The 26,195-nt window shown below is 44.3% G+C and overlaps 1 protein-coding gene across 5 annotated transcripts in view; it reads left to right on the forward strand.

Annotated features, from left to right (window-relative positions):
- Txndc11 (thioredoxin domain containing 11) overlaps positions 1-26,195 on the forward strand; it is a 72,839-nt gene that overhangs the window by 44,598 nt on the left and 2,046 nt on the right. For 3 of the 5 annotated variants that reach the window (XM_059269986.1, XM_059269988.1, XM_059269989.1), the window contains 6 exons: positions 4,311-4,423; positions 6,788-6,988; positions 11,204-11,996; positions 15,567-15,709; positions 16,051-16,160; positions 21,197-21,277. In XM_059269986.1, coding sequence (XP_059125969.1) covers positions 4,311-4,423; positions 6,788-6,988; positions 11,204-11,996; positions 15,567-15,709; positions 16,051-16,160; positions 21,197-21,277 — 1,441 coding nt within the window. The remainder of the gene's footprint in view (positions 1-4,310; positions 4,424-6,787; positions 6,989-11,203; positions 11,997-15,566; positions 15,710-16,050; positions 16,161-21,196; positions 21,278-26,195) is intronic. The other 2 variants (XM_059269987.1, XM_059269990.1) reach the window with 2 other exon arrangements.

Here is a 26,195-nt window from a genome sequence, read left to right on the forward strand (position 1 = left end):
GTCATCTTTGCTACCATTTGCCACTGTGTGGTTACTAGAGATCTGAAACTGGCTAATTTTTCTTTTCTTTTCTTTTCTTTTCTTTTCTTTTCTTTTTTTCCGTTTTTTTCGAGACAGGTTTCTCTGTGTAGCTCTGGCTGTCCTGGAACTAGGTTTGTAGCCCAGGCTGGCCTCGAACTCAGACTGCCTGGATTAAAAGCATGCTTTACCATACTGGGCTGCTTTTTTTTTTTTTTTTTTTTTTTGGAGGGATAAGGGAGGAGAGAATATGAGTTTCAATTTTTTTTAAATTCTGCAACATATTCAAAGTTGTTTTGTTTTTTTCCTTTAGACAGACTTTCATGGAGCCTAGGTTAACCTCCATCTTCCTACATATCTGAAGATGACCATGCACTGACCCTTTTATCTTCTGTTATGCCTGGCTTTCATGTTTCTTAATTAAAATATTGGAACTCACTACTTTTAGAACAAAAGAATTCATTTTATAAGTGACAAAGAGTACTGTTGTAGAACATGCTGGTGCCCACTTTAGACTGTAAACTTCTTATGTTGATCCAAGTGTTAATTATTCACATGAGATTGCAAACTTGAGATACTTCTTCCTGGAAAGTCTCCACTGTGTTCAGGAGCTTCCCCAGAAGTATGATTTGTATGTCTTCATGTGTGAAAAGTAAAGTTTTAGAACTGCACTGTGTTCGAGTTGTTAGGCTCTGCTTTGTTCGACAACCTGTCCATTCATACCGATGCAGTTAAACTGGGCCTTTGAATGGCCCCATTCAGGCTCTGAGTCAGGCTGTCACTTTTTATTCTTCTGCTGCAGCATATCACGCTGGTGACTTTGGCACACTACCAAATCAGTGTCCTTATTGGCTAATTTTCCTGTTCTTCGAACTACAGCTGTTCGCCAAGATTCAGCCTTTTCCTGTGTATGGTGTCACATAGGTGCTGGCAGTTCATACTTTATCTTAGGTGCTGCTTTTTTCCACCTGATATTTTCATTATCTGAACTTAATGTGTTTTATCATTTAAAATTTTTAAAGGGACTTGGGGAGTGGCTCAGTAATAGAGTGTTTGCTAGCGTGTGGAAGGCCCAGGGTCCATTCCTAGGACTGCAACACACACATTTCTTTCCCTCTTTCATCAGCCTCTTCTGTAAGAGCCTGGTGCCTTTCCGTGGAGATTAATACTTGGAGATGAAGATCTGAGTGCTGGGTGTACTCTTTGGTAGTATCACTTCAAGGTCTAGCAGATAAAACCAGGAAGCTCATGTGTTTATACCCTCATGGTACGAATGTATCCATATTTTTATATTATATACATAACGTGCAAATTAAAAGCCAGCTTATATAATGTTCTCTGATTCCAGTGTAACACATTTTAGCCTCCCCTCCTACAGTACAACTTCTTACCCTACTAGTAAATATCCTGGTGCCCAAAGATTGACAGTATACTTACATACAAAGAAGTATTGGTAGCTTCAGAATTGCTAGTTTATAGCCTTATGGGAAACATATTTCTTAAGGAGCTTTATGGACTTGGTCCATTTCTCTTTACAGTTCTCCAGTGACTGAGGTTGGCTCTTTCTCCTCACTGTGGTGTTAATCACTTGCAGTTATGTTTATTTGCTAGTGCTAGCATTCTACACTAGGTTCCCTCCATTTCCCTTGGTTTAGTTTTTGAATTATGTGAAACCTGACTGTGGCTCTGAGTCCTGTGCAGACAGCCCTGCTCAGGGATATACAGGCTTCCTCACAAACCACTCTTTTTACTTTCTGGTTTTTTCTTCCTATATTTCTCTCTTTTCACTTTAAACCTTTCAGGTTTAGAATTGTTTACCATGGTAGAGAGGCATTCCCACTGTTATGCTCAGCAGCTCCTTACCCAGCAATGCTCCAGGTAGGGTTTGGGATTGAAGAACACTTTTGTGTGTGTGTGTTTTGTTTTTTTTTGTTTTACAGGATCTCACTATATAACAGCTCAAGCTGTCCTGGAACTCTCTCTGTAGACCAGGCTGGCCTCTGACTCACAGAAATCCACTTACCTCTGCTTCCAAGTGCTGAAACTAAAGGTGTGTGCCACCACGCCTGGCTGAGGGTGACACCTTTGTGTGTTGAACGCCTTCATATTTTTATACTTTGGCTACTTGGATATAAGTTGTTGACATTTGAAGTTTAAGATCTTATTTAGCATATGTAATACAGCAGGTTAGATAGGAAAGGACACACTCTTCCCTGTGCCATCTTACTCATCCCCTGTATTTTAGAATTGTTCAAACACTACAGTATTGCATGGTCCTTGAAAAATAATGAAGACTAAGTGTTGCTGGGTCCTAATGGCTCCCTTGAGGTAGGGGCGAGGAGGTGCAGTGTCAAGGGCACAGACACCAGGAGTCAGGTAAAAGGCAGACAGCAGGCCAGGCAGTGGTGGTGCACACCTTTAATCCCAGCACTTGGGAGGCAGAGCCAGGCAGGTCTCTGTGAGTTCAAGGCCAGCCTGGTCTACAGAGTGAGATCCAGGACAGGCACCAAAACTACACAGAGAAACCCTGTCTCGAAAAACCAAAAAAAAAAAAAAAGCGAACAGCAGACTTGTTTATTCAGCAATGGAGAGAGCCTTATATACCCTCCTCCCAGCACCAAGGCTACATCCTGATCCGGTGACATTGTGTGGTCACACCTCATTGGCTGGGCATGATCAGGAGTTCCAACAGAGCCTGTTGCTAGACCCTCAGGCAGACTCCAGGTTGGCTCATCTCTCGGCCTTGTAGGCCTATCTTCCTACAACTAAGCAGATAAGGGCACTTGCTACCAAGCCTGACAGCCTGAGTCTTATCCTCAGAACCTACAGCAGAGGTTGTCTCTTAACCTCCAGACTCACAATGTGGCCCATCCACACACAGCAAATTTAAATTTAGTTGTTTATTTTTAGTAATGAAAGCTTCAACATATGAGGCTATAACTCTCTTTGTGTCCCAACACCAAACTAGTTTTACTCCTCTTTCAGAGACGGGTCTCCATATTTTGCCCAGCTTGGTCTTAAGTTCCTCCTAGGCTCAAGCATTCCTTTTGTCCCACTCTTCAGAGTGTCTGGGACTACTGTGCAGCTCTACCCCCTTTCAGGTTCTCTATACACTTCTACTCCCATGTGCCCATAAGAAAAGAATACTGTTTTCCAAGTTTGAGGTTTTATTTATTTATTTATTTTTGTTTCTTTAAACAGAAGTTCCGCTATCTTGGAGATGTTTCTGCATGTTATGATAGTTTTGCCTCATCATCTCTTACATCTGTACAGTGTCTACTAGCTAGTGTCCCTGAATGTGACTCCTAGTACACGTGAGATTGCTAGTGGTATCCTTCTTTGTTCCTAGCAGTCCACAAACGTCTGTCAAGTCCCAAATTTTACCTTTTCTGCTAGTGTTGTGTCAGAGCTCCAATTGCTCTGCTGGCCACTGGTACTTGGTGTTTCCTAAGCCTTAAATTTCAGCAGTTTGGCAAAAGTGGTATTGTTTTGCTTTACTCAAAGTGAGGTTGCTCATTATTCAATGTAGTGATTAGCCAGGTCCATTCCCTTTCTGTGATGTGCCCATTTAAATCATTTTTTAAATGTCAGTTTATGTGAGTTCTTTGTATATGCTAGATTCATTCATTTCACATGTATTTAGTGGCATGCAATGCCACTCGGTTGATAGAATACTTGCCTAGCATGCATAAAACCCTGGGTTTGATCCCTAGTACCCCATAAACTGCTTGTGGTGACACATTCCTGTATTTCCAGTACTGGGAAGGTGGAGGCAGGAAGATCAGAAGTTCAGAGTCATCCTCCTCCAATTAGGGTACCAGCAATAAATAAGAATTTGAATTCCTAAGAGGAATTTGGAAAATCTAAATAATTGTATAAGACAATACAGGTACTTAAAAGTGCCATCAAAATAGGATAGAGTCCCAACATCTCCCCAGAGCTTCCCCCCTGGGTACGTGGGTAGTCAGAGACGTGAGAACAAGATGAGTGATGACAAGGAGCTGGCCATGTCCAGAGACACCAGCTTGTGCTTTGGCCCAGAGGTAGGCTTGTTTGAGCAGGGGAACAGGGTGGCAAAGCAGACAGGCCAGCTCACTGCAGCTGGTTTTAGTCTCCTCAGCCTAAGTGACTGGAGTGAAGAGTCCACCTTCTGCAGCTGCTCCTCCCGGGGCCAGGCCAGGTTAGCAGCAGCCTTGTCCTAGGGGATAGGCACATTAGGACTGGATCAATGGGTTTGGGGTTGTTTTAAGGCCTAGGCCTCCTCTTTAATAAAGGAAAATTTTCTGTTTCAGATTACCTAGGAACAGTACGATTTGGGGTTATCACAAATAAACATCTTGCGAAACTGGTATCCTTAGTACACTCTGGAAGTGTGTATTTACATAGACATTTCAACACATCACTTGTAAGTATTTTAAAATCACATTTGTATTAGTGCAGTGGTTCTTAACCTTATGTAGGTCACAGACTCAATTGAGAACTGGATGAAATGTATGGACCTCTCCCTAGGAAAGAGCACGTGATTTTATGTGCACATTGAGAATTCCTATAAGCCTACCCTAGAGCCCAGCCCCTGGTAAGAATCTGCATTAGAGGGCTCTTGAATGCACTGTCTAGAACTTATTTGCTTAGATTCTTAGATTGTGATACAGCTTTGTTAGTTGCCCTTCTTGAGTGAAACTGCAGTTACTCAGTTGGTGATTTCTTGCTCTGGGCCCATGTTCTCTGAGATTAGCTTCCACTGGGCAGTGTTGTTCATTTGTTCTTGTATGAAGAGCAGGAATGGGAGGGGCTTTTCTCCTACAGTAACCGTGGAGTGTTGAAGTTCTTGTCAAGACATAGGGAGAAGTTGATAGCCTCTCCCCTCAGAGATCCTAGGTTCTCATTGTCTCCTTGGTTCCCTGATTTCATTTGCTTTTTTGCTGGGACTGCTGCCACTTACCTACTTCTGAGCATTGAGCTTCACATCTGTGTCCTTGCTACTTCCACAGTCACTGCTGACAGGTTATTTTTCTGAAGTATTTTATTTTCAGTTATGTTTATTTTTGTCATTGAGTAAAGCTAGTGTGAGAACCTGAATTCAGATTTCTAGAACCACATAAAGCTGGGGGTAGCAATCCATCTGTAATCTTATGTCATTCCTATGGAGACAAGGAAGGAAGAGACAGAATCCCTGGATGCTCCAGGCTGGTTGGTTAGCCTGGTGTACGCAGTACTGAACAAGAGACTCTACCTCAAACAAGGTAGAAGGTGAAGACTGACGCCTGTGGTTGTGCTGATCTTCACTCCATCCCCCCACACCCACCCCACACCCCCCACGCGCGTGTGGAGGTCCAAGGACAATTTGCAGGAGTTGATTCTCTCCTTCCACCATATATTTCCATTTCCATTCCTAGGAATGGAACACAGGTCGTCAGGCTTGGGGTCAAGTGCTTTTATCCATTGAACCCTCTCACTGGCCCTCTGAGGTATTTTCATTGTTGACAGGATTGCTGGCCTTCAACAGGATCACTGGCTTTCGGATCCAGTGACATTTCTGCCCTTAGCTTAGGGTCATGGGTCTTTTCAAGTGCTGTTGTGCACTCACCACACAGTGCCCCTTGTTTGCCAGTCATTTTAGCACCTGTCTCTCGTATCTCAGATAGTGTGTTTTCCTTCTTGCTATTTATATTCCTAAATGTGTTTTTGTGTTTTCCAAATGGAAATGTTGACGATGTGTTTTAAGCCCTCCCTGTCGTACTCTGAGCATCACTGCTGTGATTGCCTCTCCCACTGCCTCCCACTTTCCTTGTTCCTGTCTGGCTTGTCACTTCATCTGCTTTGCTACTTCTCATTGTCTTACGCCATTGTTTCAGCCTCCATGTACTTATAGCACGGGGCAGCAAGGAAGGGGAAATGGAGAAAAGGAGAACCGTAAAGTGATTCTGAAACTGTCCAGGCTTGCCGCCTCACTCCGGTGCTTTCAGTTGTTATCAGCTGATTCCTTTTATCAGAAGAAGTGTCACTGGAATAGTAGTGGCTTACAGAGCAGAAGTAGCGGGCACATTCATTATAAGGTCATTTAAATCTCCATTCTGGTGGTTACCACATGCTTCATCTTGTGATACCTTCCACTCTGGAAATTATTTGAAGCTCTGATTTTTATCGTTGGACTTTCAAACTTTCATGTTACAGAAGAACAAAGCCAAAATGCCAGGTATCTCTTTCCTTCCTGCTACACACAAAGGGTAGCAGCACTTAGGTCACTCACTGATTTGATCAAGTGTCTGCTGAGTCCCTGTTCTGTGCCAGGGATTTGTCCAGTTACTGGGGTAACCACGAACAAAGCCTTTGTAGCCTCTGCCTAGTGGAAGCTCCACCCGGGCCTCTGGGGCAGTGCTTGACAAGCATAAGGTAAAGCTCTTAACATCCTGTCACCAAGGACAGTAGGCCTAGATTCTGTAACCCTCCTTAGACAAAATAATTAGAGGTCATTTCAGCCACCTGAAGGCAGGGGAGTATCTGTGAATAGGTGAGTCGATCTCAGCCAAAGGTGGTGTGACAGTGACCTCCTGCTCCGTGGTGGCTTTCTCCCACTTGTTGAGACACCTGTTGAGATTGTGTGGAGAGGTGGGCTGAGTGGGCCTTACAGCCAGCAGTGGTACCTTTTCTGGGTGCTTTTTTCTCCCTCACAGTGCGGCTTGACCAGGCCTCTGGAGGACAGTGCTGGCACTTTGGCTCCGCCTTGTCCTACTCACCTGTTTTATTCTCTCCAATTTGTCCTTGGCAGGTCTTCCCCAGGGAAGTCATGAACTTCACGGCTGAGAACATCTACAAGTGGGCCTCAGAAAACCAAGAGACCCTCTTCCGATGGCTGCAGCCCCATGGAGGCAAGAGTCTGCTATTGAACAATGAGCTGAAGAAAGGACCAGCACTCTTCCTATTCATACCTTTTGATCCCTTAGCGGAGAGGCATCCTCTCCTGGATGAGGTAGGAGTCTGGTGGTCCTCTCATAGCTCTTATTCCACATTCAGGGGCACTAATCTATCATCCGAGTGGCCATCAGGAATAGTAGCTGTGGCTCAGTGGTCTCTGCCTAGGACCGGGATTCCTCCAGATTCTCTGACCATCTTTATTTGTTGCTCTGGTCAGGGGTGAATAGGAGTGAAGGGAGTTGAAATTGTTTCCCTAGACACAGACAAACATCCTCTATTGCACTGACGTTCCCATTTAGAGGGTATTGGATGCAAGCAAGCTGATAAGGCCTAGGAAATGCCACTGTCATGGGACTGGTCAGGCTGCCAGCTGGGCCATCCTGGGGGCAGCAGCACAGTGGCCAGGCACAGCTGCAGTGGTGCTGTGTGCCTTTTTCTCTAGACTTGTGTTGTTGCACGGAACTGACAGGTTCCCAGAGACAAAGGTTTCCACTTTCTGGGATATCGTTCTCTCTAGGCGTGAGTTTATTTTATACATGGATCATTTGGAGGCACTTAGAGGGAGCAATAACAATCAGCAGAGAGAGCCTGGAATTGCTAAATTGGATTTACTAGGGTTTTATTTTTTCTTTCCCTCAAGGATCCCTTAATTGGCCCAACCTAGAGTCTGACAGTCAGTGTAGCAGAGAGCAGGCCAGGCAGACAGTGCCTGTCCCTGGGCCCCTCAGCACTGCTCTGGAGGCTGGGGCGGAACTTCTCATCAGCCAGACTCACCATGCTGTTCTTCAGCATTCGCTTCAAGTTGTTGTCCCCACTGGGAGCCTTCTAACTGATGCACAGTCTGGCTTCAAAGGAAGAAAGGAGGAAGCAATGAAGTAGTTCTCTTCTTTCCACTGAACTGGTCTCAGGACTGCATTTCTCTAGAAAATGTGCACTGCATGGATGCTCTATGATCCAAAAGTCTCTTCACCATGCCCAGGCCTCTATGCCATCTAGTTTAAGAGCCATCAAAGTTTTTGCAGAAAAGACAAGGTTCCAGCCTTGCTGGTATCTATGGCTGTGGCTTTTTACTTCTGGGATATTGTCTTCCTTGACTTGGGCACGCAGAGTGGCGGGGTTGTATTGGCAGGAGTCCAGACCCCTACTCCAGAGGGCTGAGGCTGAGTTTGGCACCAGCCTTTTGTTCTCAGATGAGCATCTCCCTACATCTTCTGTTTCTAGCATCTACCAATGGGCCTTTTTAAAAATCACTTTCACCTGTGACTCTTCACAGGGCTCTTAGGGTGCTCTGTCCCCCTCCCTCCATGTAGGGATGGGATGGCCCCTCATAGTATTGTGCATTCCCGAGACAAGCCACATCTGCCCAGCACTTCCCTCCATTTGTCAGGTCAGTCTGGCCAGTGTTCATCGAATACTGGGAGCTGGTGGGAAAAGAAGTGTGTGGCAACTGCAGGCGTCTGGTCTCAGAAGCTAGTCCAGTTGGGGACTAAGAGCCTGCTCATTAGTCAGAGGACAGTCTGACTCCAGGCAAGCCAGGTTCAGGAAGTAGCAGAAGAGGGAAGTGGCATCCCAGAGAGCAGAGCCCAGCAGAAGAGGGAAGGAGAGGCTTGGGAGGAAGAGCATCACACTTGGGTAAGGAGAGCTGTTGGCTCAATAGAGAATTCAGGGCATCTTTGTTTTTTATTGTGAGCCTAGGTATGGGTAGAAAATTGAACTTACACTCTTGAGGACATAGTAGGCAAGGACCCTTGTGACAGTTGTGGGCTTCATGTAGGTCAGAAGTGACCAAGTGGTGGCTGTACCAAGCCTAGGAATGGGCAACTGCCCTTAACGTATACACCACCAGCATACACACCCCACACCTGCATGTGGGCACACAAAGAAAACATAGATCCTGACACCAGGGACACTGCTCCCTGGTGTCCCTAGAGCATTCTTAAGACATCGTGCTATATATTCTGCAACATGCTAATCAAAGGAAATGTCTGTCTTGGCCTGCAGTGTCCTTTTGACTTGCTCTCCACTCAGAGCGATCTTTCAGGCATTTGCAGCATGAATCAAGTAAGCAGAGGCATCCACACTTACAATTTCTTTGATAGAAGACAACAGAAGTATTGACAACCCAAACATTTACAATTGTTTGCCAAGTTCTTTTTTTTTTTTTTTTTTTTTTTTTGGTTTTTCGAGACAGGGTTTCTCTGTGTAGCTTTGCGCCTTTCCTGGAACTCACTTGGTAGCCCAGGCCGGCCTCGAACTCACAGAGATCCGCCTGGCTCTGCCTCCCGAGTGCTGGGATTAAAGGCGTGCGCCACCACCGCCCGGCGGTTTGCCAAGTTCTTAATTGCTTACATTAATTAAACATGACATAGATTGAAACACATTAACAGGACGTACCATGAATTTTGTTTTCGGAACTGTTTCTGTAAGAGGCTTGTGGTGTGAAAACCTACTTAACTCATAGGAAAGAGGTAAGAGGCCTCACCCCTCAGGAGCAGTGGTTGCCTACCATGCAGTCCTTCCTCCATTAAAGGTGGTCTTTACATGGCTGATGTGTGAGGTACCAGGAACCAGACAAGGAAAGAAAATGATCTAGGAACAGTGTTCTCTTTCTGTAATGAATATTCATATTTGGGAGATTTTATAAAATATAGTAGTGGATCTTGAAGTTTTATAGGGTGTGTAGGGCCCTGGGGAGTAGTTATTGTATCACTGAATATAAACCAGTTCAGGGAGGGTGGGAGGTTCCAGAGTTCTTTGTGGGTTGTCAAGGCCTGTCCTGTTGGCACAGTGTCAAGAATCTTGTCCAAAATGGATGATGATGTTTGTATGGGTGAGGGGTAATTTAAAACACCAGTTTACCACCTAAAGTGATGTTTTATTCCAAGAGCTAGTCTATAAATCTGTTTTAAATTTATCTTCCATAAATGTTGTTATAGAAATTGTCTAAATTGAAAGTGTATTCATTAAATGGTTCATACATACTTACACACTTCTTTGTTTGAGACAGTTTCATGTAGCCCTGGCTGGCTTTGAACTCACTGAGCAGCTGAAGATGACCTTAATTGAGAGTAAGGTGGTTGCTCTCTTCAAGAAAGGATACTGTGCATATTTCTCTGAAATGCCATGTGTTCACATGTGCTCAAACTTGGTCCTGTCAGTGAGGATCCATAAACCTGTAAAGAAAAGAGATGTTCTAGCAGAAGTTTTTGAGGTTATGGGAGGAGTGTCAGGGACTAGACTTGCAGAAGCTAGTTCATTTACCATTCAGAGTGGGGTTGCCTTTACCTGAGCAGTCTCCTAATTTGAAGGTCTTAGCAACAGCTGGAGGAGGAGGCAGGTTCCCTGGCCAGGCATCAGTAAGGTGCAGCACTATAAGAAGACCTGGTCTGGTCTAAAGGGGGCAGCATGAGCCTGGAAAGGCAAATGGGCCAGAGTATGACTGTATTTATCCTACAGGTAATAGAAAGCCACCAAATACCACTTGGCCAAGGAGTATCCATTATGCTTAGGGTTGTACTTTAGAAGGAGACATCAGTGTGGAAGTTCAGTTGTAAGGAAGAGGAGGGTGGTGACCTGAGCAGAAGTAGAGGTCTCTAACCTGATGATGCTGAGACCCAGCCACAGTGGTACAGGGAGGGGAAGAGATAGATACTCTAGAAAGGGAAGATGGGCATGGACAGTTGGGAGCAGGCTGGATTGGTGATCTGGAAGGCATGAATATATTTGGGAGAATATATGCTGTAAATTTACTTAAATCTACATGTATTTGGGAAGTTTTCAGACTTAGTAAACGTGGAGAAAAATGACAGCGTAGGGAAATGTTAAAGGTGTGAAGAAAGTGCATTCACCTGGAAGGCAACAGGGTTCAAGTCTGTTCTGATTCTTTGAATGGTCTGGACACAACCCTACAGTTTTATGGGCTGGACTTCATTTATCTATGGTGGGCAGACATTTCTAGAACCCTTTAATTCAGAACAATGGTTCGGTGCTTGCTGATAGAGGGGCATGTTGTGAAAAATAGACCTGTGGCACACGCCTTTAATTCTAGTACTTGGGAGGCAGAGGCTGGAGTTCTGTGAGTTCGAGGCCAGGCTGGTCTACAGAGTGAGTTCCAGGGCAGCTAGAGCAGAAGGGTTTTGGTATGACCACTTCTCCTTTGAGGCAATGTTGGCCTGGGCTCTTCTGTGACTTAGGGATGCCATCCAGGCAGCAAAGCTGCCTTCTCTATATCCGTAGTCCTGTCTCTTACCAGTCCTGCCCTGTCTTTCAGATCACCGAAGTGGCCTTGGAGTACAATAACTGTCACGGGGACCAGGTGGTGGAGCGCCTCCTTCAACACCTTCGGCGGGTGGAGGCACCTGTGTTCCAGTCCCTGGCACCAGAGCTGCTAGCTCCACTGCCTGATGTTCAGCTGATGTCAGCGTCTCCCTGCTGTAACACAGTGGTGGTGCCACAGGGGCCAGCCCTCTCCAGGACCCACAATGTCTGTGAACTGTGTGTCAACCAGACAGTGGGTGGTACCAAGCCGAGCTCAGTGAGTGTGCCACAGTGCAGCTTCTTCGAGATGGCAGCCGCTCTGGATTCGTTCTACCTCAAGGAGCAGACCTTTTATCACGTGGTGTCGGGCAGCATAGAATGCAGCAATTTTTTAACCTCCTACAGCCCTTTCAGCTACTACACTGCATGTTGCAGGACCATATCCCGGGGCATGGCAAGCTTCACTGACTCTGAACAGGATGTCTTTACAGCCCCGGCCATCGCATTCTCTTCCCTAGAGAAGAGCTGTGAGTCCACTGCCCTGAGCTCCATTCCTCACATTGAGGAGAACAGGTACCACTTTCCTGAAGTGGGCCTCACTAGCACAACCTTCACAGGCCTGAGCTGCAGAACCAACAAGACCCTGAATATCTACCTTTTGGATTCCAATTTATTTTGGTTATATGCAGAGAGACTGGGTGCACCGAGCTCTGCTCCCGTGAAGGAGTTTGCCACAATTGTTGATGTGAAAGAAGAGTCGCACTATATCTTGGACCCCAAACAGGCCCTCATGAAGTTCACCCTAGGTACTGTAGGTGGTTTGTCTCCCTGAGCATAATAAGCTTTGTTTAGCTTAAGAGCCATAACTTGCATTGATGGTCTCATTATTCCTGATCATGGGGTGATGTCAGCTTCATAGCTCATTTGAAGTCTTCAGACACCTGACCATAAGTTGTCTTTATCTGTTGGTCAGCTTGAAAGGAAACCAGTTTGTCTGGTAAATAGAGTAGAAGCTTCAATTTGCCTAATTCTGGTTGAGTTTGTCAGCTAACCCATGGGGGTTAAGAGACCAAGATTGGCAACTTCTGTCACATTTCCAAGGCTGAGCAAGCATTAATCCCAGGAACCTGGCTTCCATGCCAGACAGAGTGGCGAGAACCTTTCTAATGGGACGTGCAGGGGCTGATGAGCATGGCCATTAATAGCACCAGCAATTGAAAGGAACTGAAGCGGAAGGGAGTGAGCTTAGACTGTCTTGTTCATTCTTGTTTCACAGGGTTGAATGTATGAGTGTCAGGGCCAATCAGGCTCATTTGTTCTGCTGAAATTTTCTGGCATGTTGGGGAAGCCTTCCTTGACCCCCAGTCCCTACATTGCAACACACAAGTGTTGAGAACAGGTTGCAAACCAGTGAAAACCACTTGGGATGACCTAAGGCTTTACTGTGGGAAAGTTCCCCAGAGTTGGCTCCTGGGGCTTGGCAGCAGCAGCAGCAAATGGACTCATGCTGTACTGTTCCCAGGATGTTGCCAAAGTCCCTGACATACAACACAGGAAAGTAAAAATTCAAAAGCCTTGTTAGTTCAGCATCCCTGGAAATTGATTTCCAAGTTGAGAGAGTATGAAAGCAGTGTGAGCGGAGCTCCCCTTAGTACTAGTCCTTCTGGCTATCCTTTCGTTGGTCCAGGTGAAGCATTCACATTAGCCACCTTTGTTGTTGGAATCTAAGATGATCCTTTAATAAAAAACCCAGAACCAGATATCAGGGTTAAAGCTGAAAGATCAGAGAAGCAGAGCAGCCAGCCACTAGTTCTTACCTCTATGAAATCCTCAGCCTAAAGAGAGTAAGTTCATGTTTCCTCATGCCTTATATACCTTTCTCTGCCCAGATATCACTTCCTGGGATTAAAGGTGTGTGCCACCACTGCCTGGCTCTGTTTCCAGTGTGGCCTTAAACTCACAGAGATCCAGATGGATCTCTGCCTCCTGAGTGATAGGATTAAGGGTATGTACCACCATTGCCTGACCTTTATGTCTATTCTAGTGGCTGGCTCTGTCCTCTGATCCTCAGGCAAGTTTATTAGGATACACAATATATCACCACAACTTTTGTGAAAGGACTCATGTAAAGTTTTTTTTTTCTGTATCAAATTATAATAATTACAGGAGCTCCTCAATGCTCAAAGCAAACCTGTGATCAGTCACTTTATGGAGTCCAGTTACTCCCAATTCATGATATGTTGGTGTAGTGAGCTTTCTTTATTATTATTATTATTTTTTTTTATTTTTTGGTTTTTAATTTTCTGGAGCTGAGGACCGAACCCAGGGCCTTGTGCTTGCTAGGCAAGCGCTGTACCACTGAGCTAAATCCCCAACTCCGTGAGCTTTCTTAAAATGAAACAACTGTAATTTATTTTGCTTTGATATTTATTTATTTTTATTTTATGTGCATGGGTGTTTGGTTGCATGTATGTCTATCTACCAACACATGTTCAGTATCTGTGAAGGCCATAAGAGGACATCAGATCTCCTGGAACTGATTACAGGTGGTTCTGAGCCACCATGTAGGTGCTAGAAATCAAACCTGGGTCCTCTGGAAGAGCAGTCAGTGCTCTTAACTGCTGAGCTATCTCTCCATCTCCCCAAGCATGTAGTTTAAATTTTTATTTTTTTTATATGTATGGTATTTTGCCTGCATGTATGTCTGGTACCTAGAGAGGCCAGAAGAGGGCATTGGATCTCTTGGAACTGGAATTGTAAGCAATTGTGAACTACCATGTAGATGCTGAAAATTGAACCTAGGTCCTCTGGAAGAGCAGCCAGTGATCTTCAACAGAATGCTGTCTTTCTACAACTCCCAACCATGTTTTTGTTATTGTTACTTGTCTGGCTTTTTTCCTTCTTTGAGATAGGGTATGTCTATATAGTCCTGGCTGTCCTAGAATTCACTATGTAGACCATGCTGGCCTCAAACTCAGAGAGATCCTCCTGCCTCTGCCTCTCAAGCTATAGAATTAAAGGTGTGTGCCATGTAAGTTTTAAAGTAAGTGGTGATTGAGTTCTCTGGATTCTGTGAGTAATACTTAGCTCAGAGAAGCTCAGACACGTTACTTTGAATTTTCGGGTTTCCTGAAAGAATCCCTCTTCAGGCTTCATTTTATCTTCTATATCAACTGTGTCCCAGCTATTCTCTCTTGGGCCAGCTATTCTATCCTTGGTAGCAATTTTGAGAGTCCTTGTAAAATAAGTTACTTAGGGGGTTAACTCCTAAGTCAGCTCGGGTAGCTTCAGAATTTAGGCTTCATTCAGATTGAGAAATCTTGGTTTCATAGTCCAAAACTATAGCGAACTGAGTGTTTTTCAGCTATGATAAGGACATGTCTTTAGTGTTCACATGACACTCTACTTCCTCCTGCTTCTGCAGAGCCAGTCATTGTCTGTTAAGGCCTCCATTGGAGGGAGTTGGAAGAGAGAAGCAAAGTTCAGACTAGTGTTGCTTCACTGAGGCAGAGGATTCTGAGATGATGGTATTGATGGGAAGGATGAGATTGTTGGCTTAAGTTAGAGCTTTTATTACTTGGTTTATTTATTTATATATATATAAGTATATATACTTATATATATTTATATATTATTTATAATATTTATATATTATATATAAAAATATATAATATTATATATTTATATATTTTTCCACTATGTATAATTATTTTTGTTAGCTTTTAAAAAAAAAAGAAAACTTGAAGAACTTTAATAAAGGAAACAAAAATGCTCCTCGGCCTCAGATTAATGATCATTAAACATCCTTGTATTGTACTGTCACTGCATTTGTAGTGATGCTTAAAGAGCTTACCGTTCAAAGCTGCCTCTCTTGCAAAAGGTACAGTGTGCGTTGCTATGTGAGTTCTCATGCTGTGTATGTGTGGCAGTCTCTTTGGAAAAGAGCAGGATGGAATTCATCCCACTTTGTATTGAGCATCCCACCTACATGGTATTTTGTTAGTAAAGGACTGTCCTCTGAGTTAATACAAAGTCAAGCATGATGGCAACCTGGGCACTGTTGTGCCAGGGTTTGCTTAGTTGAGGTGATAAAAAAACATAAGCAACCCATGGAGCTGGGTGTGGAGGCGAAAGCTATTACTCAAGAGGCAGAGGCAGGTGGATCTCTTGAGTTCAAGGCCATCCTGGTCTACATAGCAAGTTCCAGGTCAGCTAGGGCTACAAAGTAAGACACTGTCTCAAAACAAAACTAAAACCCCCAAATAAAATCACAACAATAAGAAAGTAAGCATGGGAGATCATTTCAGTTCTAAAGTAGGTGAGCTATCCTACTTGTACCTAGAGCAAAGGTGATCTCATTTTCTCTTTATTTTTAGAGTCTTTTATTCAAAACTTCAGTGTTCTCTACAGTCCCTTGAAAAGGCATCTTACTGGAAGTGACTCTGCCCAGTTTCCATCTCAGCATTTAATCACTGAAGTGACAACTGATACCTTCTGGGAAGTAACCCTTCAGAAACAGGTATGGGAGTGGAGAGATGACGTCATGGTAGAGCACTACAAGAAACATGCTTAGGGGCTCAGGAGTGGGGCAAAACTCAAGCCATCCATTCCTCTTCATTTCTACAGTGGTAGTCATTGGGGGGAAACGACTATTTCTGATATGCAGAGTGGTCTGGTGGTGGAACATGTGCAGATTTCTAACTGCAGAGACTGTAAGGAAAACACATAATTAGAACTAAAGATGAAAAAAATCTCGCCATGAATCCTGCACAGTCAGTGACTCAATGCCTTCAGGATTCTGAGCACAGCAGGAAATGAGGTCTAGGACCAGGTGTGAGTAACTGTCTCGCCTTCCCACAGGATGTTCTGCTGCTCTATTACACACCGTGGTGCGGCTTTTGCCCATCTCTCAATCACATCTTCATCCAGCTAGCTCGGCTCCTGCCAGAAGACACATTTACCGTGGCAAGGTAAGGACACCAGTCTATAGGGTCATGGGTCCTCACTGCCACCTAGCCCGTGGTAGGTGGGCTTGCCTCTAATGATCATGAAGATGTTTATTGCTGATTGGATTCATAGGAAAACAGGTGCAGGTTTGGCTGCTTGCATGTCTTGGGAAGGGGATGCCCAGAATTGCCACCCAGCCCTGGGACTCAGAGCCTTTGCCCTTGTTCCCTCTTCGTTGGTGAAATCAGTTTGATAATAGCCATGTGTCTAGGTTTGTGATTCCATGGTGCTTTATGTGGCCTTTTGTATAAACACATTTTGAATCCTTTGTTTGTTTTAACACAGGCTCTCACTCTGTAGTTCAGGATGGGTTGAACTTACTATGTAACCCAGGCTGGGCTTTAATTCCTTGCAGTTCTTCTGCCTTGGTTTACCAAGTGCTAGGCTTACAGTTGTTAGTTACCATACCTGCCCTCAAATACCAGTTTAATTACATTTATTCCTTGACAGTTGTGTATGTGGGTATGCTTGCGTTGTTTTATTTTGAGACAGGGTCTGCTATGTAGCCTAGGCTGGCCTGGAACTTACCATGTAAACCAGGTTGATCTTGAACTCAGAGCCACCTACCTCTGCCTCTTGGGTTCTGGGATTGGAGATGTACACCACCATGCCCAGCTCCTTGACAGTTTGACATATACTTCCTGATGACACTCAGGGCCCACCTTTTGTTCACCCTTCCACCTGTCAGCCCTCTCACTCTTCTCCCCATCCTGATGTCATGTCATTTTGTTTTTGTTTTTCTCGAGATAGATAGGGTTTCTCTGTGTAACAGCTCTAGCTGTCCTGAAATTCACTTTGTAGACCAGGCTGGCCTCGAACTCACAGAGCTCCGCCTGCCTCGCCTCCCCAAGTGCTGGAATTAAAGGCGTGCACCACCACTCTGGCTGTTTTTGTTTGGTAATCGAGTTTAACCGGAGTCGCCCCAGTGCTCATGGGTGTGGAGCTACACACAGAGCATAGAGGACATACCAATGGCTACACTATTGAAGATCAGTACTTCTCCTCCCCCAGCATCATCAGTAGCTAATGGGTCCCCAGTAGGCCCGTGAGCCCTTCCCCTGTTCATGACTAAATGTGGTGAGTTCATAATTGCAATTGGCCATCCCCCCCAGTCATCTGTTCTTAAATCTCCTGTCTCCCGAGTTTCTGCATTCACAGCTGTTGGCTGCAAACAGAAGCTTCTCTGATAAAAGCTGAGAGCAGCATTTGCCTGTGGGTATAAGCATAAACACTTAGAAGGCAGTTCGACACCATGTGCATTTAGTAGAACAACAGTAGTAAGTTTGGTCTGTTGATGGGTTTTACAATACCAGGCATGAATCCCCTCCTAGCCCTCAAATCCAAATCCAACCAGAAAATACTCCTGCCACTGTTGTGCCTGTGGACACATCCTGCATGGAGGTCAGCATTGTAGGCATGCAAGGTCTACCACTGGGTAACATTATTGATGACTTTTCTTTCCCAGCTGCCCAGTAGTAGCATCTTATGTGTGGTTAGAAGAGAAGTCTTTCTATTTCCTTTCCAGCTTGATTTTTCTGTCCTATAGCCAGGGTGTGTGGTGTCTGCAATAGAGTCTTACCATCTAGTTCTGGTCAACAGCCAAGAGCAATAGCAGTAGCCTGTGCTGTTTGGAGGGCCTCTGGGACCTTCATGGCTAACTGATGGGGTAGTATACCTTATTTTTAAAATCAGGGTCTCAGTGAACCTGGAGCTCACCAGTTGGCTAGCCTGGCTGGTCAAGGAACCTACTGTGTCTGCCTCCTAGCACTGGGATTACAAATGTGCACCACTACACATGGTTGTGTGGTTGTCTGTGTGTTCTGGGGATCCAACTCAGGTTCTTATGCTTATATAATAAACACTTTACCAAGCCCTCAAATCTAGTTTGTGAGATCAGGAAGTGAGCAATTTAGCTTTAATATATATCTTCTCCTCTCCATCCTTGCGATGTGAAAGACCAGATCATAGAAAAAAAATAACAGAAGATAGAGATACAATCTTTCTGATGAAAAGATAACAAAAGATGAACATATTCCATTGTAAGTATGTACAGTGAAAACAACATACTTGATGCTTTTTTTTTTTGTTAGTAGTATGATTGAACCCGGGACCTCATGCATGCAAAGCAAGTGCTCTACCACTGAGCTATAATCCCTAATCCTAATAAAAACATGCTTTAAAAGGTAGTCATAAGCACATGTATGTGTATATTTTACCTGCTGCCTGCTATGTATTCTCAGTAATAATCAGAGCCAAATTTGAGAAGTTTCTGTGCTGAGAGATTGTTACATACATATAGGCTTAAACCTCAGAACATCCAGCGCAGGTCTTGTATCTATCCATCGTTTTCTTTTAATTAATCTTATGCACAGAAATATTAAGCAACTTGCCTATAATTATGGAACATGTAAATTAGGGACCAGTATTCAGGCTCAGGAGTTCATATTCTAGGTATGCCACATTTAAAATGGATTGGGGCTGTAGCCCAGGTGATAGAGTGCGGTCTGGTATACACAAAGCCCTGGTTCAATCCACAGCTCTGCATAAATCAGGTGAACCAGGTGGTGGCTCATGCTGGTAATTCTAGCACTCAGGAGGTGGAGGCAGAAGGATCAGAAGTTCAAGGTCATCTCAGCTGCATAGTGAATTAGAGACAAGCCTAGATAAGGCACCCTGTCTCAAAATAGTGAAGGAGTTTTTAATAAAATGCTTGGCCAGGTGGTGGTGGCCACACCTTTAATCCCAGCACTTGGGAACCAGAGGCAGGTGAATCTCTGTGAGTTCAAGGCCAGCCTGGTCTACAGAGAGTTCCAGGACAGCCAGGGCTACACAGAGAAACCCTGTCTGGGGGGAAAAAAAACAAAGCAAAAAGCGTGGTGGTGGTGGGGGGTCTTAAGGACAGGTAAACTCCAGTGTATACAAAGAACACAGGCATGTGACAGAAGAAACAAACAACTGGGAAACTATAACCTGAGAAATGTAAATTAAATTAAAACACCAATAAACTTATTAAATTTATAAATGCATCCAAGTGACAGGATCTTGTACTGATAAAATAAAGTTAGTATAGTCAGACATAGCTAATGGAATTGACATGTACAAGAAGTTACAAAAAACAGTTGTACGTTTTTGACTCTGTTAATTCACTTTGGGACTTGGGAAAGTGTAGCTAGAGTTTTCCTGCCTGGCCCACAGTCAGGACAAATCTCTATCATCTGCCAGCCCCACAGCTACTCAGACCCAACCAAGTAAACACAGAGACTTATACTGCTTACAAACTGTATGGCTGCAGCTGGCTTCTTGTTATTTAGTTCTTATATCTTAAATTAACCCATTTCTATAAATCTATGCCTTGCCACGTGGCTCGTGGCTTGCCGGCATCTTCACATGCTGCTTGTCCTGGCAGTGGCTGGCAGTGTCTCCCTCATTCCGCCTTCCACTTCCCAGAATTCTCCTCTCTCCTTGTCCCACCTATACTTCCTGCCTGGCCACTGGCCAATCAGTGTTTTATTTATACAGAACGATATCCACAGCAGGAAAGTAGGGATTCCAGATATGTGTGGGCCAGTCCTTACAGCATTCTTCACAGCAGCAGGAAAGTGTATGTCAGTAGTGTTGGCACAGTGAACATTTCAGTCCATTGCTAAATTGGTCCTTTCCTTTAATTAATGGACAAGAATAAAGGATGAGCCATGTGACTGCGCCTGTGTCAGTTTACAAGCCACACCTGAAAGGATCCCAGGCAGAAGCCTCCAGTGGCCCAGTGCAGTTCCCCTGGGTTTTTTTAATAGTATTTTCACTTCACAATTGACTCTTCATTGAAGTGCACATTAGGAGAGAAAAAGCACTCAATTATAAAGTATGGTGGCCAGTACCACTTGGCTGAAAGGGTCTCTAGTGTTTCAGATAGGCTTTCACAGGCAGAGGTAGACATGACATTTTGTTAAAAGGTGTGTGGGGGGAGGGGAATTGCATTTGCATTTGACTGTGTCAGTTTTGGAGTTTTCTGTGTGTATATTTGAAACAGGGTCTCCTGTTTCCCAGGCTGGCCTCTAACTAACTGCAGCCAAGGATGACCTTGTGACCCTCTTGCTTTTGTCTTCTGAGTGCTGAGACTATAGGTGTGCACCACCATGCCAGGTTTAAGAAGGGCTTAGCTATAAATTATGCTCAGTGAGCACTCTACCAACTCAGCTACATCCCTTGCCCATATGCCACTTTGAGCAAATACATAACTCCAGTTTATACTGCCTGATCATCTCACACCATTTACACTTTTTGAAAACCTCCACCAGATGAATAGGTCCAGGCATTTTCATCTTCCGTGTACACTGGTCATGAATATCCCCCACTTAAAGGATGCCATCAGCCCTGTATGTGGATCCTCATCACCTGCCCAGCTCAGTGCTGCTGGAGGGCCATTCACCAGAGCAGTTGTAGATTATTCCACAGTAATTGACCACAGGGTGGGTGATTTAGTAGATGCCATTTTTTTACTCATAAATTAATCTGTTGACCTTGGTGGCACATACCAGTAATCCCAGCACTAGGGATGATGAGACAAGATGGCTGTTGAGAGTTTGATGCCATCCTGTGCTAAATAGTGAGAACTAGACCAGCTTTAGCAGTGAGGCTCCATGATGGGGGAAATACAAGCGTAAAAAGGAAGAAGTGGCACTCTGGCCTTCAGATTTACAGACTATAAAGTGTAATCTTCAAAGAGACCTGCTGTGTGTGCTGTGCTCAATAGCTTTCTTTTTCTAGAAATAATGCACCAATTGAAATGCTCACCAGATCCTGTCAGCAGATGAAGTACTCCTTCACTGAGGCAGCTTGGGAGATTTATGTTTCATTTTAGGTTCTTGTATTACCCAGGGTGGACAGTGGCTCATGTTCTTAAAGTGTAGGTGCCTGACTCACGCTAGGGCATAGAAGAACTCCAGGTTCTTCAGGTTTGGCCAGTCGCGTCTTACCAACCCTTTCCCTTTGCCTCTGCCAGGATCGATGTGTCTCAGAATGATCTTCCTTGGGAATTCATGGTTGACCGTCTTCCTACTGTTTTGTTTTTTCCCTGCAATAGGTAAGGCTGAGTTTTTTTCAGGATTGGGCAGGTGGGATTTTCCTGTTGAAGCCTGAAGGTGAAATGGGCTTCTGTTGTAAATCTTTCATTGTGTTCTACACTATTGTTAAAATCGTGCCATTAGGAATACAGAGGAAAAGAGATCCAGTGTTGGAATGTCATGTGTTGTGATTTTCTTTCTGTTTTTGGTTTGTTTTTGAGACAGGTCTCACTATGTAGCTCTGGTTGTCCTAGAACTTACTATGTAGACCACACTGACCTTGAACTCAGCCTCCCAAGCCCTGGGATTAAAGGCATGTACTGCCATGCCTGACATGGCTGGTTTTCTTTGACACTGGCTCTTCTCTAAGGTCTTTCTTACATAAGCATTCATGTGGCTCTGGGAACTAATTAGCTTTCATATCTGTGTGAACCTGTAGAAAGTGCTCATGTTTGTGTGGGATGAATCCTGCTGATACCTGCTGGTCCCTCTCACCCTGGGAGATACTGGCAGCCCCTACCCACTGCTCCATTCCTAGGGAGCTCTCTCTGCATGTGTACAGTCTGCTCTGAGGTTGTCTGTCACCCAACTGAAAGCTACTGTAAACGGGTGAGACATTAGCAGAGAGAGCTAGGCTTGGCATTGAGTGTAGGCCCAAAGGTTTCCACAATAAAGGGGAACAAACCCTCAAAGTTAAGGAAGCTGGGTGCTGACCCCTTCTCATACATAGGTCCACATGGAGATCCACTCACGTCCCCTGTGGAAAATGTGTTTGCAGGATTCTATAGGGAGGACCCTGGCCCATGCTGTGGTCACTGTTGTAACTTCTTGTGTTTCACAAGTCACTGTCCCACTACAGTGCTTATCAGGCCTCTCTGGGAGAGGGCTTCCTTGGACTGTCAAATCATTGCCTCTGTTTTTGCCCTTTATCTCAAAGAATGTGTGCTAGAATACTTCCTGTCGTAGCAGGGGCTTGTCAGATCACATACTAAAAACAGAGTGTGACTCAGTCTGTTCTGCTGCTGGCTCTGCCATTTTCTCTCTGAGATGTGTTAAATTGCCATATAATCAAGAAATCATGGACACACTAACACCAGCAATTTCGTCTGTGTGGGACACAAGTTGGGCATGTAGCGTAATGATATGTAATTTTTAAATTCCAAACATACTTTTAAAAAATACTAAAGTTAGAGCACACAGTAAATGCCTTTGCAGGCAAAGGCTCTCTCAGCAAGTGGACTAATGAGCATGTGTGCATGGACGGAAGACACCTGCAGGACAGGTGCACAGGAGGGACATGCTTGGCCCGCACTCTACTTCCGGAGCTGCCTTGTATGATAAAAGAATGAATGCAGGCCAGGTATGCTGGCATACACCTTTAATTCCAGCTCGAAAGGCTCGAAGCTCTTTGAGTTGAAGGTCCCTGCAGCCCTTCCTGTGTCCCTTGATTAAGAGTAGAAGACTGCCCGTGTCTGTTAAACACAGAGTCTGGTGAATCAAAGCCTTTATTGTTTTGGAATGGGATTTTTCTCATTTCCTAAAAACAGATGGTGGGCACAAGTGGAGGGAGCTCATCATTAGCTGGTCCAGAGAACATTTGGCTTAGCCAGAAGGTGAAGAGAAAATTGTAATGTGACTGTTGCTTGTATGGAAATAAATGAAAGGGTGCACAAGGTGATAGAGAGATCTACTGGCCCAGCAGGAAGCAATCAGCTGAGTAAGCACTGTGAGGGCCAGTAGACAGCTCCAAGAGCTGTAAGTGGCTCGTGACTGTCAACTATCACGTACAGAGGCTCACGGAAGGGGATAACATGTAATAAGACTGTTTTCATAGTTCACCTGCTCCTGCTATTTTTAGTGAAAGTATAAAGCGGTATCTGTACTATGGAAAATGCAAACTCTACACAAGGTGGAGATGTGCAGAGGAAGAATGCTAAGGTGTTGACATGGCTGCTTCTGAGGTGTGAAGGCTACGAGCATTGGGAGATAGTGCTTGTATGATTTTTACATCCCTGCAAACTACATTGACTGTGCCCCATTGCAGTCCAAGGCCTGCCCTCTGCCCACAGTACAGCCTGCTCTGGTCTTACCTCTCTTCTTCAGAAGTGGAGGCTGGGTTATGGATCTTCACCTTCTTATACTGGGCTATCTTAGAGCCAGTCCCCGAGCCAGCAGCCTACCCTACTCTAGAGGACATTGCAAACTGCAGATATTTGGGCCTATCTCTGGCCCAGCAGATGCATTGGGTACATGCTCCACAAGAATACTCCAGTGTTGCACACCCAGGAAGAACTTCACTGCTTCTGAGGAGCTCTAACTAGCAGTGGGACCTCTTACTACCATGCTTTCAGGAGAACAACTTTTTTTTTTTTTTCCAGAGCTGAGGACCGAACGCAGGGCCTTGCACTTGCTAGGCAAGCACTCTACCACTGAGCTAAATCCCCAACCCCTTTAAGATCACAGTCTCACATTGTTTCTCAAGCTGGTCTGAAACTCAGTATGTAACCCTGGGTGCTGAGGTTAATGAAGGGTGCCTCTGTAGTGATATATTGTGCACCACAATAAAACTTATCTGGGGATCAGAGGATCGAGCCAGCCACTAGATTAAACATAGAGGCCAGACAATGATAGCACACACCTTTAATTCCATCATTTGAGATCTCACGCCTTTGCTTGGAAAGCATACACGCCTTTAATCCCAGGAAGTGACATGGCTGGGTGGAGAACGGTACATAAGGTGTGAGGAGACAGGAACTAAGCAGCAGTTCAGCTAAGACCCTCAGGGGTGAGGACTCATGGAAACAGGATCGGCTGAGAAGTTGGCAAGGTGAGGTTGGCTGTGGCTTGCTCTGCTTCTCTGATCTTTCAGATTTCACCCCAATATCTGGCTCTGGATTTTTTTTTTTATTAATAAGACCTTTTAAGATTCATGTTACATCTCGAACAACAAGCCACCATTCCCAGATTAAAAGAACTACTTTTTGGAATCAGTTTATAGATATGCTGTATCCTAGCTACTTTTAAAAAAATATATGAAAAATAATGTTTTAAAGGCCAACATTTGATCTTTAAAAAAAAAAAAAGTATATGTTGGGCAATGAGGGCATGTGCCTTTAATCCCAGCACTCAGGAGGCAGCTCTCTGAGTTTGAGGCCAGCCTAGTCTACAGAATGAGTTCTAGGATGGCCAGGGCTACACAGAGAAACCCTGAGTCAAACCCTCCCTCCCCCACAAAAAAAAAAAAAAAAAAAGGAAAAAAGAAAGTAGCCAAGCATGTCACACTTCACACTCTCATGATCCCAGTTCAGAGAACAGAGATGAGGATCACAAGTTCAGGGTCAGCCTGGACTATATATTGAGTGAGACTCTGTCTAAAACAAAACAGCTGTGACTCAACTGGTAAGAGTTCTGAAAATCCAAATGGTGGAAGAAGAAAACCAGTTCCCATGTCCCTTGACCTCCACAGGATGGCCATTGCAACTGTATACAAACACAAAATAAATGCAATTTTTAAAAAGGTGAATTTTTCTTTAAAAAAGGTGTGATGGCACAAACCTTTAATCTCAATACTCAAGAGGCAGAGGCAGGCAGATCTGAGTTTATGGCCAGCCTGGTCTATATAGTGAGTTCCAGGCCAGCCAAGGCTACAGAATGCAACCTTGTCTCCAAAACCAAAACATAACCAAAAAATAAATAAATGAATGAAAAGTATGAAAGCATTTTAGCATGACAGTTAACAGAACCATAGCATTACCCCAAGACTTCAAAATAGCATTCTACTTACCAGTCTAATTCTGTAAATATCTCTAGAGACATTCTGAGGTGTCTTACAGTTCTTCACAGGAATGGTGCATCTAAATTTGGCTCTAGAAAAGACAGGTCCATTGCTGCTTGATAGAGTGGCAGGCCCAACCATCCACTCCATAGTCAAGCTGAGTGCTCCATGGGAAAATCTATTGTAAAGAGCACTTACCAGATTATTGATAAAAACAGCTGACATTGCAAACTCTGAAATTCTGTTTTCTGTTACCTGAAAGTTTTTAGGGTGCTCTCCCCTCCCCCATAAACATTACATGGAGGGGGACATAATCTGGTTTCTTTTTTGTTGTGTGATAGGATCTCACAGTATAGTCCAGGCTAGCGTCAAACTTCTAGTTATGCTCTTGCTTCAGCCCCTCTCCCCTTCTCCCCTAGAAAAGATTTCTTTGTGTAGCCCTGGCTGTCCTGGAACTCACTGTTCTGGAATTTGTAGACCAGGCTGACCTTAAACTCAGAGATCTGCCTGCTTCTGCCTCACAAGTGCTGGGATTAAAGGCCTGCGCCACCATGCCCAGGCTTGCTTCAGCCTCCTAAGTGCTTGGGTTACAAATGTGAGTTACCATGCCCAGTTTGGCATATCTGATTTAATTCTCTTGTGATTTTTTTTTTTTTTTATAGGAAAAGGGTTACATATTAATAAAACAACTTTTGTCATTTTTCGGTGTTTGGCTTCTGGCTTTGTGTGGAATGAGTGCCCAAGTTTTTTAATTAGTGCATTCTTTTTCCATTTTTAACTTTGTTTAATTTTATTAATTTATTTTGGTTTTTTTGAGACAGAGTAGCCTTGGCTGGCCTGGAACTTGCTATATAGACCAGGCTTAGCCTCAAATTCATAGAGACCCACCTGCCTCTGTCTCCCTAGTGCTGAGATTAAATGTATGAGCCATCACACAAGTCTTCTTAATTTAAAAAAAAAGATTATTTCTTTGTAAATGTTTTTTTTTTATTATTTTTATTTTATGTATGTGCATTAATGTTTTGGTTGCTTGTATGTCTGTGTTCAGATCCCCTAGAACTGGAGTTACAGACAGGTGTGAGCTGCCATGTATGTGCTGGGAATTGAACCTAGGTCCACTGGAAGAGCAGTCAGCCCTGTAAATGGGTGTTGTGCCTGCATTT

The sequence above is a fragment of the Peromyscus eremicus genome, chromosome 8a (genome assembly GCF_949786415.1).
Source record: "Peromyscus eremicus chromosome 8a, PerEre_H2_v1, whole genome shotgun sequence".
Lineage (NCBI taxonomy): Eukaryota > Metazoa > Chordata > Mammalia > Rodentia > Cricetidae > Peromyscus > Peromyscus eremicus.